Raw genomic sequence first — 13,778 nt, forward strand, 5'->3', positions numbered from 1 at the left:
GTTGTGAATATTTTCAAATCCACAATCTAATGCCATTTTTTCATGGTATCACTTCTTAGTTAAAAAAAAACTTTAGAGCCTCACCATTACACTTTAGAGTTTCCCATGTAAAGGCTAAATTATATTGCTTTCCCATGTAGGTGGTCCCTAGTTTCCTCTGCTATTGCATCAGTAGCCCTTAACAAAAAAAGGCTTCCCAACATTAGAGGTCCTAGTGAACTGAGGGTGTTCATTCTTGTGGTCTCTCCCACCCCATACCCTCCAGAAGACAATAGGAGGAATCATCTTCCTCAAACATCTTATAAAACCATGCAGTGTCTCTGCCCTGTCATGTTCTCCTCTGGAAACCGATAATATGAATGATACTCAACTGAGATCTCATATAGTTAAAACTGTGAATGTGTATACAGATACAATGGATCATCATTTTTGTTGTCATTACTATTGTTATTTGGCAATAAACTAGAAGAAGATAACCACGTGCCCTGGGGTTATTGTGAGATTAAAATCAGGTGATATGGATGAAAAGTAATACGTAAGCCATAAAGTAAGTAAGTTTTTTGTGCTAGGGGTTTTTTTTTTTGGCGGGGGGACTTACTCTACATGTCCCCCTCCTAAAGAGCAGTATATGTCAGTGCCCAGTGCTTGCTCTAAAGCTATGCTTATCACTCATGAATTTGGAGATCACAGAATCCAAATAAATTAGTCAGCCACTGGCCAGCACTTTGCCATCATATGGTCACAGACCAAGTTGGTACTCTACACAATGAGATTTGTCTCCAGGTCAGCCTAGTGAATCTAAGCAGCAGGACCACCCCAACACGGAGCACAAGCTAGGCCTCCCAAAAAGAATGCCCCTAATAAATTCCCCCTTTCTTGCCTGGACAGTGTGGCTCAGTGATTGAGCACTGACTCATGAACCAGAAGGTCATGGTTTGATTCCCGGTTGGGCATATGCCTGAGTTACAGGCTCAATCCACAGGAGGGGGTGTGCAGGAGGCAGCCAATTAATAATTTTTGTCTCATCATTGGTGTTTCTATCTCTCTCTCTCCCTCCCTCACCCTCTCTAAAATCAATAAAACATATTTATTTTAAAATTTTCCACTTTCATAAACTAGCACCCAAAGTACCTGACCTATTTTCTACCTCAGTTTCCATTTAGTCCTTCATGGGCTCCTTTGTTTATCCTCCAGTGTATGTTCTTGACTTGTCTCCTGTGCTAAATACTCATGCCCATCTCTGCTGGCTCTGACTACAGCTTCTTTTCCTCTCAGGTCACACCTCTTCCACATCAGCCTGGCCCCTGAGCCTCTAGAAACCCAGACTTTGTACTGCATCCTTAGGTAATTCCTACCTGTGGGCAAAGCCTGACATATCATTCTTAAACTATTCCTAGCCAGTTCCCAGTGGTAGAGTGTGTGCATCCTAAACAACATTTAAAGGATTTGAGAATTTTGCTGTGTGTGTGTGTGTGTGTGTGTGTGTGTGTGTGTGTTTAATTTCAATGGCCTCTTAGCATTTCTAAATCTAATTATTATTAATTTGGAAAGAGAAAATAATAATTGGGCATGGGCCTTTGAAAGTCTGGATGGTTTAGTAGAGGCTGAAAGCCACAGTTTGATTATAAACATCTCTCCCTACACTGTCATCTCAAGGTCAACATCTCCCAACTCACACTCATATCCAGGTAAAGAAGGAAAGCAATTTTGGCATTAAGCGAACATCAAATTCCACATACTTTTGAGAAAAGCATGGATTTCCATCATCAGAATATTAGTTCATGTCAAAACTAAGTTTATGTCATCTTTGCCTCCATTCATACAATCTAAATACATACAGTGCCACATTCAATAAGAATCACATCTTCCAGAGCATTAAGAGAAACACTTGCTTAATGTCTTAGACCAACCAAAGCACAAACTCAGAAGGAACAAGGCAAAGATATAAAAGGATTTTAATCCCTAAAGTTAAAAATGAGTGTCAAGAGAATTCAGCTGGAAATTTGGCTGAGGTTAGATGGCTGGATCCAGAGAGTAAATCAAGTGACATTAATCTAGGATCATCTAAAATCCCACACATTAATTTATGTTCATAGGTTTTTAAAATTTATTCATTCCAAAAGCAAAGGGGGTAACCTTTTGAGAAATACAAAATGGATTCATTCATTCAACACAGATATAATGAATGAAAACAAAACAAAAGTAAATTATAGAAAGTGATGCAAGTGGGCCAGTAGGCAAGTTGTTCTAGAGAAAGAGGTAAGATTTAGCATGCATCATTTTTTACAAAAACTATGTAATCATTATCTTCAGGGGGGAAACTTAATTATATATATAAAGAGCAATGCATGTACTATGATTAGCAAATTGTCCTTTGTGTTTTCCAAGGTTTTCTGGGAAATTAACTTATTAAAAAACATGCTAAATAGAAACAGAAGAGGCTATGGATTAAGAAGAATAAATAAGATTAAAGTTATATTGAGCTGTTAAGAGAGGCAGAAACTATATTTCAGAAATTCCAACCAGAAAAGGGCAATGATTTTTAGGATTAAAGGCCCAGAGGCAAGACCGAGATGTAAGAAGTAAATGGAATGGTTCAGCCAGGACACCATGGTCCATGTGGGCAAGCATGCGCTCAAAAGGGCATTAGAACAGAACAAAGTTAAGGCCAAATCAGAAAAATACTTAACACCCATTTAAGGAGCGTAGGCAAAGAGGTAATGGTGAGGTTCTAAAGTTTTTTTTTAACTAAGAAGTGATACCATGAAAAGACTGCATTAGATCATCATTTGACAGTGAATATCCTCAATGTCTATTAAGGCTTTTTTGATTCTTTACCCAAAACTCCAAAATCTAATTATATGGTTGGGGTTTTACATGTTCTACATCTTTATTTAGATGCCTTGCCATATTACCAAACAGATATATGCATTCGTCATGTTGTCTCCAAGATCATTTTGCATACTATAATTCCCCGCCTTTCTCAGCATCCATACCTTGGCCTTCTTTACCTTCTGTTTCTTTTCTTTTTTCCTTTCCTCCCTTCCTTCCTTCCTAGACACAGGCAATCTTTAATTCCAACTGAACTCTCCTTTCTAGTCTTGAGAATCTACCTGTTGTAATATCCACCAACAAACCCTTTTTCAGGCTGTTGTGTGACGGAGAATAGAATACTAGTCCCTTAACTGACATCCCTTTAAACCAGTGGTTCTCAACCTTCTTAATGCCGCGACCCTTTAATACAGTTCCTCATGTTGTGGTGACCCCCAATTTTATTGTTACAAATTGAACATAAGTAAAACATAGTGATTAATCACAAAACAATATGTAATTATATATGTGTTTTCTGATGGTCTTGGACCCTGGTGAAAGGGTCGTTCGACACCCAAAGGGGTCGTGACCCACAGGTTGAGAACCACTGCTTTAAACAGTATTTTTGACATCTAATCGTACTGCACACAATATCTCTTAGCACATTTTCAAATCTCCACTCCCCGTGTGTCTATGTCTTTATTCAGGCTCTCCTCTCTGCCTGGAATGGCCTCTCACCCCTCTCAGCCTGGGAAGTCCGTAGCTTTGAGATCCAGCTCAAATTTAAGCCACATTTTCCAGACATGCGGTCATTCTTTCCTCCAGACTCCAAGACTCTTCACAAAGACCTTCACTGCAGTGAGGGCTGTTTACTGTGATGGCTATGTGGCACTCTCCCTCTTTGACACTAGGTCACTATAAGGTTGAGATTGTGTCCTACTTACCTTTGTATCCCAGCATCTAGCATAATACCCAGCCCAATGAAGTCAATATATATATTTGCCGAATTAAAGAAATTGGCTAATGTCTTAAATCAAAGAATAAAGGTTGTTTCCCTGACTTACATGCAGGCATAGAGGCCTAACCAATGGACACGGACAACGGGGGGTGGGGGGGGGGAGGGGGATGTGGGGACAGGGACACATATGTAATATCTTAATCAATAAAAAATATATTTAAAAAAAAAAAAGGTTGTTTCCCTGGAAACTCTCCCTATCCAAAGTCCTACCCAACTTCTTCACTGTGACCTCCTGGTTCATAGATTGACACTCAAACACTGAGCCACGCCAGCCAGGCGCACCATGTATATTATTTTTAAGAAACACTCAACTAGCTATAGTTCTCTGGACATGTAACCCTCTCTCACTCCTCCCTGCCTCTGCACCTGCTCTTTGCCTGCCTGGAAGTCTTTCAGACCGCTTGTCTACATTGGACACTCCTATTTATTCTCTAACTTTTGTCGAATTGACAAAAGTTATTCTCTAACTTTTGTCCTTAGTAAAGCCAGCTCCGACTTCTGTCTTTTCTGGCCTCTGGAGACCCAAGTGTACCTCCACACAGCAATCATTACTCTATGCTGGATCAGCTTTTTCTTATCAGTTTCTATCACTACTTTGTAAACTCCTTAAGAATGCTGCCCCGTTGTGTTTATCTCTGTGTTCCCAAGCTTGGCCTCAGGACCTAGCAGAGGTGGGGGAGGAGAGGGAAGGAGAAATAACAAAGGAAGCTGACACCCCCATTACCAAGCACTGTTCTTAGCACATTGCACAGATTACTTCTTTAAGAGAGGTATTCCTGTTATGCCTACTTCATGTAAAACTAAGATAAATGGTCACACATCTAGTGAGTGAAACCCAAGATCCTAATCCAGGCAGGCTGTTTGGTCCACTGCCTTTCTGGTGCGGAGGCCCTCCAACTTCTTCTGCAAAGGGTAAGATAGTAAACATTTTAGCGTTTGTGGGCTTTTCAGTCTCTGTCACAACTACTCAACAGTACTGTTGCAGTGCAAAAGCAGCCAGGACCGATTATGGCTGTGTTCTAGCAAAAGTTTATTTTACATAAACAGGTGGCAAGTCTGATTAAGCCTATAGGCCAGCTTGCTCATCCCAGTTCTAGAGACTCAGTTAAATGTTCATCAAATTACACTGGATCTAACAGTGTTGGAAACTAGAACCTTCTCTCTGCCCTCAAATGATTCCCTTATCTGATCCTAAAGCTGTCACTAGTTACAGCCTTTCATTACTTGAAAGGCACTGCAGGCACTCAATAACCAATTGCAGAGCTGAACTGAATGGAATGGAAATGGGGCGCTTAGGCTGATCGTTGTGCTAAGGTCCCACCCTCCCAACTCTACCTCAAGAAACCACTGGAGCCCTGGCCTGTGTGGCTCAGTGGATTGTCCCATACACCAGAAGATGGCGGGTTCAATGCCGATCAGAGTGCATGTGGGAAGCAACCTATTGATGTTTCTCTCTTACATCAATGTTTCTCTCTCTCTCTCTCTCTCTCTCGCTCTCTCTCTCTCTCTCGCTCTCCCTCCCTCCCTCCCTCCCTCCCTTCCTCTTTCTCTTTTTCCTTCTCTCTCTCAGATGATTTTTTAAAAAAAAGAAACTACTGGATCTTATCTAGATGTCCCTGCCCCCAGCATTGACTTCCCACAAATAAACAACCTTTACTTCTAAGAAGAAAGACACTCTAAGGCTCCATCTTATACCTCCAACCTTTACCTGGCCTTCATGTCAGTATCTGATGTTATCAGTATAAAAACAAAATTACTTGAAGCAGCATGCACACAGAAGGAGCTTCCTCACTAAAGCAGGCCAAAGTCTCAATCTAAGCAGTGAAGGCTTCCTAGTGCTCCGAGTGTGTTCCACAGCAGTTACAGCACTGTTCAGACGTAAACCTCTTTATATAATTAGTATAATAATCAGAAGAGTAGGTAAGGGTAAAAAAGAGATGCTTATGGAATTATGAACTTCTGGAGGGTAGGGACAATGTAGGATTCACCTTTGCTTCACCAGAATACCTGGCATGCAGCAGACCAGCAAATGTCTGTTGATGAGTGAAAAAATGAATTTAATGAAGACAAGAATATAGATAATTAGTTTGCCAAAACACACCCATTCTCCAAATCCCTCAAGCATGCTTCAAAATCAGTGAGATCCTTGCGGAAATTGTGAATTTTCCAGCTGTGAATGGGGGAACAACCCATGTTCTTACTTTCTCCAGCACACTCACCATCCTGAGTGTTTGGACTCAGAATTTGGGTCTGAAGCTCCTGCAGGCTGATTCCCAGACACCTGCAGACCTCCTCGGGGCTATAGGGCTCAGGGTGAAGAGCATCCTCTATAATCAACAGCATTTCTTCCAGACTGACCCCCAGCTTGGTCTGCACCTCCTCCAGCCGCAGCACTTTATCCCATTGCAAGCTTTTGTACTTAGCCAGGAGCTGCAAGTTGAAACCAAGATAATGGTCAATTTTCACTGCAGAAATTAATATGTACTATTTTAATTAGCCAGATTCAACTTAAAGCTGTTTTTGTTTTATTTTGTTTTTTCCATTCAACCTATCCACATTTCCCACCATTGCTAGGTTCAGATGTTTGGAATTAAACATGCTTGTGTGACACTCCTAGGGTAGTTAAGTATTTTTCTTAAAAAAAATAAAAACTAATCTTCTGTTGATTCTTTTGCCTGTCACCACTTTCCCTCAGGGCTATTTCTTTGAATAATTTTGTTCTTTCATCCCTATTCAGTTCATCTCAAATATACCACTCTCTATAAAGTCTAGAAAAAAACTGGTCAAATCTCACATGACATGGGTCCTGAGGTGGACACTGTATGCCCAATTTCATTAGAGCACTTCCTGTTTACTACATGCCTCTTTGAAATGGCTAATGAATTTAAGTATCTGGGCGTTTGGAGTAAAGTCCCAGATTTTAAATGAAAACCTCATTGGTGACCTTAGGAAAAACCATTTCATTAGGTTGCTAGTAGTAGCAGAGCTGCATGTTTCTCCACCCTCAAGAAAAGTGTGTGGCTTCCAGTTTTGTCCTGAGGCACCCCCTCAGCCTGTTGGAGAGGGTTAAGTACAAACCAAACCTTTGTAACCAGGTCTACACACAGGAACCCCAATCCAGAATATGTTTCCCTCATTCTCCCCAAACCACTGACTGAGCCCTTCAGGCAGGTGACAATCAAAACAGTGAAGATATCTCCATACTGAGGTCTATAAAACTCAGTCCCTGGGTGTGAGGAGGTCAGGTGCAGGCAGCACAAACAGCAAAAAGAGGCTCATTGAAGAAGGGGAAGTTAGTCTGCAAGGAAATGTGCATCTGATTTACTCTTCTATTATGCTGATGATTTGATTTTCTTTCTTTGCTACAGGAAGCAGGGTTTACCAAAAGATCATTGTACTCTGCTTAGGGCCACTCACTTCTGAAGACTGTTAATAACATAAGTTCTTATATTTGTTAATCCTCTTTTTAAACCTCTGGCTCATATATTTGAAAGAAGTTAATGATTTTAGGCAGAACTAGGAAAAGAGGCAAAAGGATTATATTTTTCTGTTCATATATTTCACAGAACCTGGTGCCATTTTTAAAGCAAAGGCACAAACTAAAATCTTTCTTCTGTCCTTGTTTGCTTGCTTAGCACACTTTGTTAGTGTATTAGAAACGCTGAATTTGATACCTCCACAGATTGACCCATTCATTCATTTCATTCATTCATTCATTCATGGTCTATGTTTCAAAAATAAAATTTCAGAAAACTTATCAAGACTTACATAATGCAAAAGAGAAACATACAATGTATTTATTTTATACAGAAAAGGAGCTGAAGTTGATGATCTCCTAGAATACTGCTTTCTCAAAATACAGATCCAAATCCAACTAAGATAAACAATGCAGCTTATATAGTGCTACATGATTTAAAATGTGCTTTTTTGCTTCCTTCAATCTTTGACAGCTCTGTGAGATGGGTAGTGTCTAAGAAACGAGAGTAAGTGACTTGCCCAAAGAAACATTTGGAAATTAAACCCAGGCCCTGTTGATGCCATTATAATATCCTGGTTTATTTAACAGAAAATGAGGGAAGAGGGAGGCCAGATAGCATAGGCATGCCATTTATACAGCTTTGCCAAAAAGCTGCATTAACATTCTCCGCTTCCATTCCCTGCTGATTAATGGAGGAAGAGACTAGAGCAGTGGTTCTCAACCTTCCTAATGCGGTGACCCTTTAATACAGTTCCTCATGTTGTGGTGACCCCCAAATTCATTGTTACAAATTGAACATAATTAAAGCAGAATGATTAATCACAAAAACAATATGTAATTATATATATATGTTTTTGCCGGTGGTCTTGGGCGCCCCCTGTGAAAGGGTCATTCGACCCCAAAAGGGGTCGCGACCCACAGGTTGAGAACCGCTGGACTGGACAAAGGCAGTTTAGACGCATGCCCAGTAAGGTCTGAGTGAGGTGGAAAGGAGCCTACCTGTCTGCCAGTCATATCTGGGAACAAATTAGTGGTCAGGATGGAGTGACCACTGCAAGTGCGTGAAACCTGAATATTTAAACTTCCAAACCACAGAAGTCTTCTCTCTCTCTCTCTCTCTCTCTCTCTCTCTCTCTCTCTCTCTATCTCCTGCTGCAGGGGGATGCTCTCCCCTGTATCTACATGGCACACATGGACTGATGAACTGTAATCTGGCCTGAATACTAAACCGTACTGGTTGCAACATGGAACAAAAACTCTGGACACTGGCCCTGCTTCTGGCTCTGCTGAACTCCCAGCTGTCCCTCTTCCAGGACTGGCTTGGGGGAAATGGGACATTACAACCTGAGGAATATAATTCCATGCAAATAAAATCTTCTTCCACATCCCATCCTCCCATGCAAATCTTAGAAAATTCATTTTCTGTCGATATCACAAGGACCATCCCCACTCATATCTGGGAAATCTGGGCCATTAATTCCTCCTGCATCACTATAACTGTTTCTTGCCTCCCCACGGCAACATTCTCAGCGAGGTCTGTCTGGTATCTATGTTGTGCTACTCATGAATTTTAATCCCCACTCACGTCTTAGAAATGGTTTTTGAAAAATAAACTAAGATTGGTGCTAGAAATAAACATTCTAGTGATTTAAAAATACTTTAATAAACGGATTCCTTCAAAGAAGATAGCGACAAAGATAAAGAAGGAGGATGGGGTAGGGGGAGGAGGACGTGGTCAAGAGGAGAAGAAACATCAAAGAATGGCTCCCAAGTAACGAGAGTGGGCTCTTCCTAAGAACCTTTCAGTCAACAATGATCTCCAGGTTCCCATCCCTGGCCTCCCTTAAACAAGTCACACTGCCCCCGGCACCACGTCTCAGGAAACTGACCCAAAGATGTGTAGTGAGAAAGTCTGCTGCCCACAAGGTTGTCGTCAAAGGCAGCCCGTTACGTGCCTTCCGACCACAGTCGCATACAGAGGCTCACGTTCACTCCAACGGTTTGCCTTTGGGTTCGCTTGGCCCTCAGCTGGAGGGTCCACACAGCCGATTTGGTGTGTGTTTCAGTTAAGAATGAAATCTGCCACATGCCCTCAACAACAGCCGCACAGCCACGGGCCACTGAGTACGGGCACTACATTGCAGAGTAAAATAGAAAAGCCACTTAAGCCCTTTGAAATTTGGCTCAAAAACAGAGAGATGACTTGCAGATGAGGACAGAGGGTGGGTAAGATCGCTGTTGCTCAAAGACAGAACTTCATGAAGGAATCTGCCACTTATGGCCCGGGTGACTGGCCTACTTCCGAACATTTGTGCAGCAGGTCTATGAGTCAGGGCTATGGGTCATTTTGTCACAAGTTCCTCACTCGGCAGCAGGATGGGAAGAGGAGAAAAAGCATTTCTTTGTCAACATTCACCATTTTGTTTTCACCACTGCAAATATTAAGTGCTCACATGACATACCACTTCCAGTAGGTTCCTGAGCCTATTCTGTGCTCTGGGGACAAGAAAGCAGGTGAGTGCTTTGTCCACAGTCATAGGAGGTGGCAGATAAATAGTACTGGGACCCTGTTTTAAGTTGGTTTCTCTTGGAAGAAGACCCGAGACAAGAATTTGAGGGCTCAGTGATACCAAGAAGTGCTGGTAGAGAAGTGGAAAGTAAGACAGGAAGAGAAGCTAATGTGAGGTGCACTGATGTAGTCAGGGGAGGTAAGGCCTATTGGACTGGTATGTATAAACCTGAGATGTGTCCTACCCATGGGCAAGAAAGCTGGGATATTTACCCACTAACTCTCATCCATCATTGATTGAGGGCTGCTGACAAAAGGAATTGCCTCACTAGCACTACCAGGTTGTCTGGGTGCAAACTAGACACTTTCCTGCAATTTGAAGACAAAACCCTCAGTCTGAGAGTCACTGAGACTTCCAGGAAGAGAGTACAGTAGGAGAGAGCTAAGATATGGACCCTAATTCAAAAGCCTCTTCAACTTTTTCACTGCAGTTAGCAGTATTAACAAATCAATGGGAAAAGTACAAATCAGCTCCTCACCAGGTCAGCAAAGGATAAAAATTCTAATCCCTTTCTGAGTTACTTCTATAAACAAGAATTCATTTAACAAGTTGTTTTTCATACAACAAAAGTAGCTGTGCTGTTGTTTCTGGTTATACAATCACACGTTTTTATTAAACTGCAAAGAACACACAATTCAAAGTAAAAAATAACAACAAAAAACTCTAAAATAGCCCTGGCCGGCTTGGCTCAGTGGATAGAGCGTCAGCCTGCGGACTGAAGGGTCCCAGGTTCGATTCCGGCCAGGGGCACATACCTGGGTTGCGGGCTGGAGCCCCAGTCGGGGCATGCAGGAGGCAGCCTATCAATGATTCTCTCTCATTATTGATGTTTCTATCTCTCTCTCCTCCCTTCCTCTCTGAAATCAATAAAGAAATATATATTTTTTAAAAAAAAACAAACTCTAAAATAAATCATCTGTAATCACCCAATGAGAAAACCACAACTGCCATTTTAATAATCATCCTATCATACAATTCTTTATGCATGCTTCATGCACACCTCCAAACATATAATTTGAAATAAATGGGATCATACATGGCAGTTTGTATTGTGCATGCTTTTTTTGCCTCATCTTCCCCTCATCTCCTTCCAACTGCATAGAACTGACCCCCAGTGACTTCCATGTCCACGTTCCACTCATAAACATCATTCACCACATTGAACTCCCCAATGTTAGTCATCCCTACTGTCCATGTTCTCTATGTTAGTATGCAGGCCACAGAATCAATCTGAAGAAATCTACACAACTATGCATAATGGGTCTCCTCACTGCACCTCAGCACAACATAGCTGTGGCATTCAAGCATCATGCTCATTCACGCATAAAGGGGCACAGTGGAAAGAGGAGGGACAGAGACAGACCTGGACTCATGCACTTACTTAAAACAAGTCACAACATACCTTGCCAGGAAATTCCCAGGTAAAGTGGGACACTTAATGGCTACTTCACAAACTACTGTGAAGATTAAATAGGATAATAAAAACAGAAAAACTTGAAAATGGCAGCAGAGTAGGTAGATTTTCTTCACACTTCCTCCCTGAACCAAACTGGAAATAAAACTAAATTGGGGAACAATTACCCTAAATTACCAACTGAAAATTATCTGAAGAGGAGACTTTTAACAAAGAAGGAGGAGGAGGTAGGGTGAGGAGTAGGGAGGAGGAGGAGGAAGAGGAGGAGGAGGAAGAGAGGGAGAAAGGAGGGGAAGGAGAAAGGAGGGGAAGGAGGGGGAGCAGGAGAAAGAAACAGAAGAACGTAGCTTTAAAACATGGCAATATATAGGTACCTATCAATAATCATTTTAAATGTAAATGGCTTAAATGCAATTACCCTAAATTACCAACTGAAAATTATCTGAAGAGGAGACTTTTAACAAAGAAGGAGGAGGAGGAGGAGGAGGAGGAGGAGGAGGAGGATGAGGAGGAGGAGAAGGAACCCTAATTTTCTTCTTAAGTGCAGCATGGAAGCACAAATGGGGTATTACCTTGGATTTTTTATATGAAAGCATAAGGTCACAGAAGAACGTAGCTTTAAAACATGGCAATATATAGGTACCTATCAATAATCATTTTAAATGTAAATGGCTTAAATGCTCCAATCAAAAGATATAAGGTAGCTCAATGGATAAGAAAACAAGACCCATGTATATGCTGTCTTCAAGAGCTCCACTTCAGAATGAAAGATACACATTGACTAAAAATAAAATGATGGAAAAGAATATTTCATGCAAATGAAAAGGAATGCTAAGGTAGCATTACTTATATCTGACCAAATAGACTTTAAAACATAGGCTATAATAAGAAACAAAGAAGGACACTATGTAATGATAAAGGAAGCAATCCAACAAGGAGATATAACTCTTGTAAACATTTATGCACCCAACATAGGAGCACCTAAATATATGATGGACATAAAGGATGATTGACACTAAGATAGAGTAGGGGATTTTAACGTCCCATTGACATCGATGCATAGATATTCCAATCAGAAAATCAACAAGGAGACGGCAGCCTTCAATGACACACTAGATCAGATGGATTTCATTGATATCTTCAGAGCATTTCAACCCAAAGCTGCAAAATATATATTATTTTGAAGTGCACTTTAGATATTTTCTAGGATTGACTGCATGTTAGGACACAAAACAAGTCTCAATAAATTAAACTGAATATCATATCAAGCATCTTCTCTGACCATAATAGATATGAAACTAGAAATCAATCACAAGAACAAAACTAGAAAACACACAAAGACATGGAGGCTAAATAACACTGTTACTTAAAAATGAATGGGTTGCCGAAACCGGTTTGGCTCAGTGGACAATCGTCAACAAAATATTAGGAACCTGGATCCAGCAATAAATAGAAAGACCTTATACAATGCTCACATGTGATTTATCCTGGGGAGGCAAGGTTGTTACAATATCTGCATATCAATAAAGGTACTATGCCACATAAACAAAACGAAGGATAAAAACCACATGATCATATTAATAGATGCAAAAAGGCATTTGATAAAATCCAGCACCCATTTGTGGTAAAAAACAAAACAAAACAAACAAACAAACAATAAAGATAACTTAAATAAAAATGAGAACACAACAACCCAAAATGTATGGGACATGACGGCAAAGTAGTCTTAAAAGGGAAATTCATAGCATTACATACCTGTATCAAGAAATAAGAAAATTCTCAAATAAACACTCTAACTTTACACTTACAGGAACTAGAAAAAGAACAGCAAACAAAGCCTGAAGTGAGTAGGAGAAAAAAAATAATAAAGATCAGAGCAGAAATGAAGAAAATAGAGTCTAAAAAAACAATACAAAAGATCAATGAAACCAAGAGCTGGTTCTTTGAAAAAATAAACAAGACTGACAAACCTTTAATCAGACCCATTAAGAAAAAAGAGAGAGAGGGCTCAAATAAAATAAGAAATGAAAGAGAAGTAATAACTCACAAAAAAGAAACACAAAGGATTGTAAGGAAATATTAAGAACAAATATACACCAACAAATTAGAAATCTGAATGAAATGGATAAATTCCTAGAATCAAACAACCATCCAAAACTAAATCAGGAAGAATTAGAAAATCTGAATATAAAAATTACAGGCAATGAAATTGAAGCAGTAATTTAAAAAAAAAAACTCCCAACAAACAGAAGTCCTGGAGTGGATAACTTTACAGGTGAACTTTACCAAACATTAAAAGGCAAACTGACACCAATCCTTCTCACACTATTCCCTAAAATTCAAGAGAAGGGAAGACTTCCAAAATCATTCTATCAGGTTAGCATTATCCTAATTCCAAAACCAGATAAAAGCACTAAAAAGAAAGAAAATTATAGGCCAATGTCCCTGATGAACATAGATGCTACAATCGTCAACAAAATATTAGGA

At 40.3% G+C, this 13,778-nt stretch overlaps 1 protein-coding gene across 2 annotated transcripts in view; it reads right to left on the reverse strand.

Annotated features, from left to right (window-relative positions):
• GALK2 (galactokinase 2) overlaps positions 1-13,778 on the reverse strand; it is a 146,099-nt gene that overhangs the window by 24,839 nt on the left and 107,482 nt on the right. For both annotated transcript variants that reach the window (XM_006756021.2, XM_006756020.2), the window contains exon 8: positions 6,049-6,259. In XM_006756021.2, coding sequence (XP_006756084.1) covers positions 6,049-6,259 — 211 coding nt within the window. The remainder of the gene's footprint in view (positions 1-6,048; positions 6,260-13,778) is intronic.

Source organism: Myotis davidii, unplaced genomic scaffold (assembly GCF_000327345.1).
Source record: "Myotis davidii unplaced genomic scaffold, ASM32734v1 scaffold132, whole genome shotgun sequence".
In the NCBI taxonomy this organism is placed as follows: Eukaryota; Metazoa; Chordata; class Mammalia; order Chiroptera; family Vespertilionidae; genus Myotis; species Myotis davidii.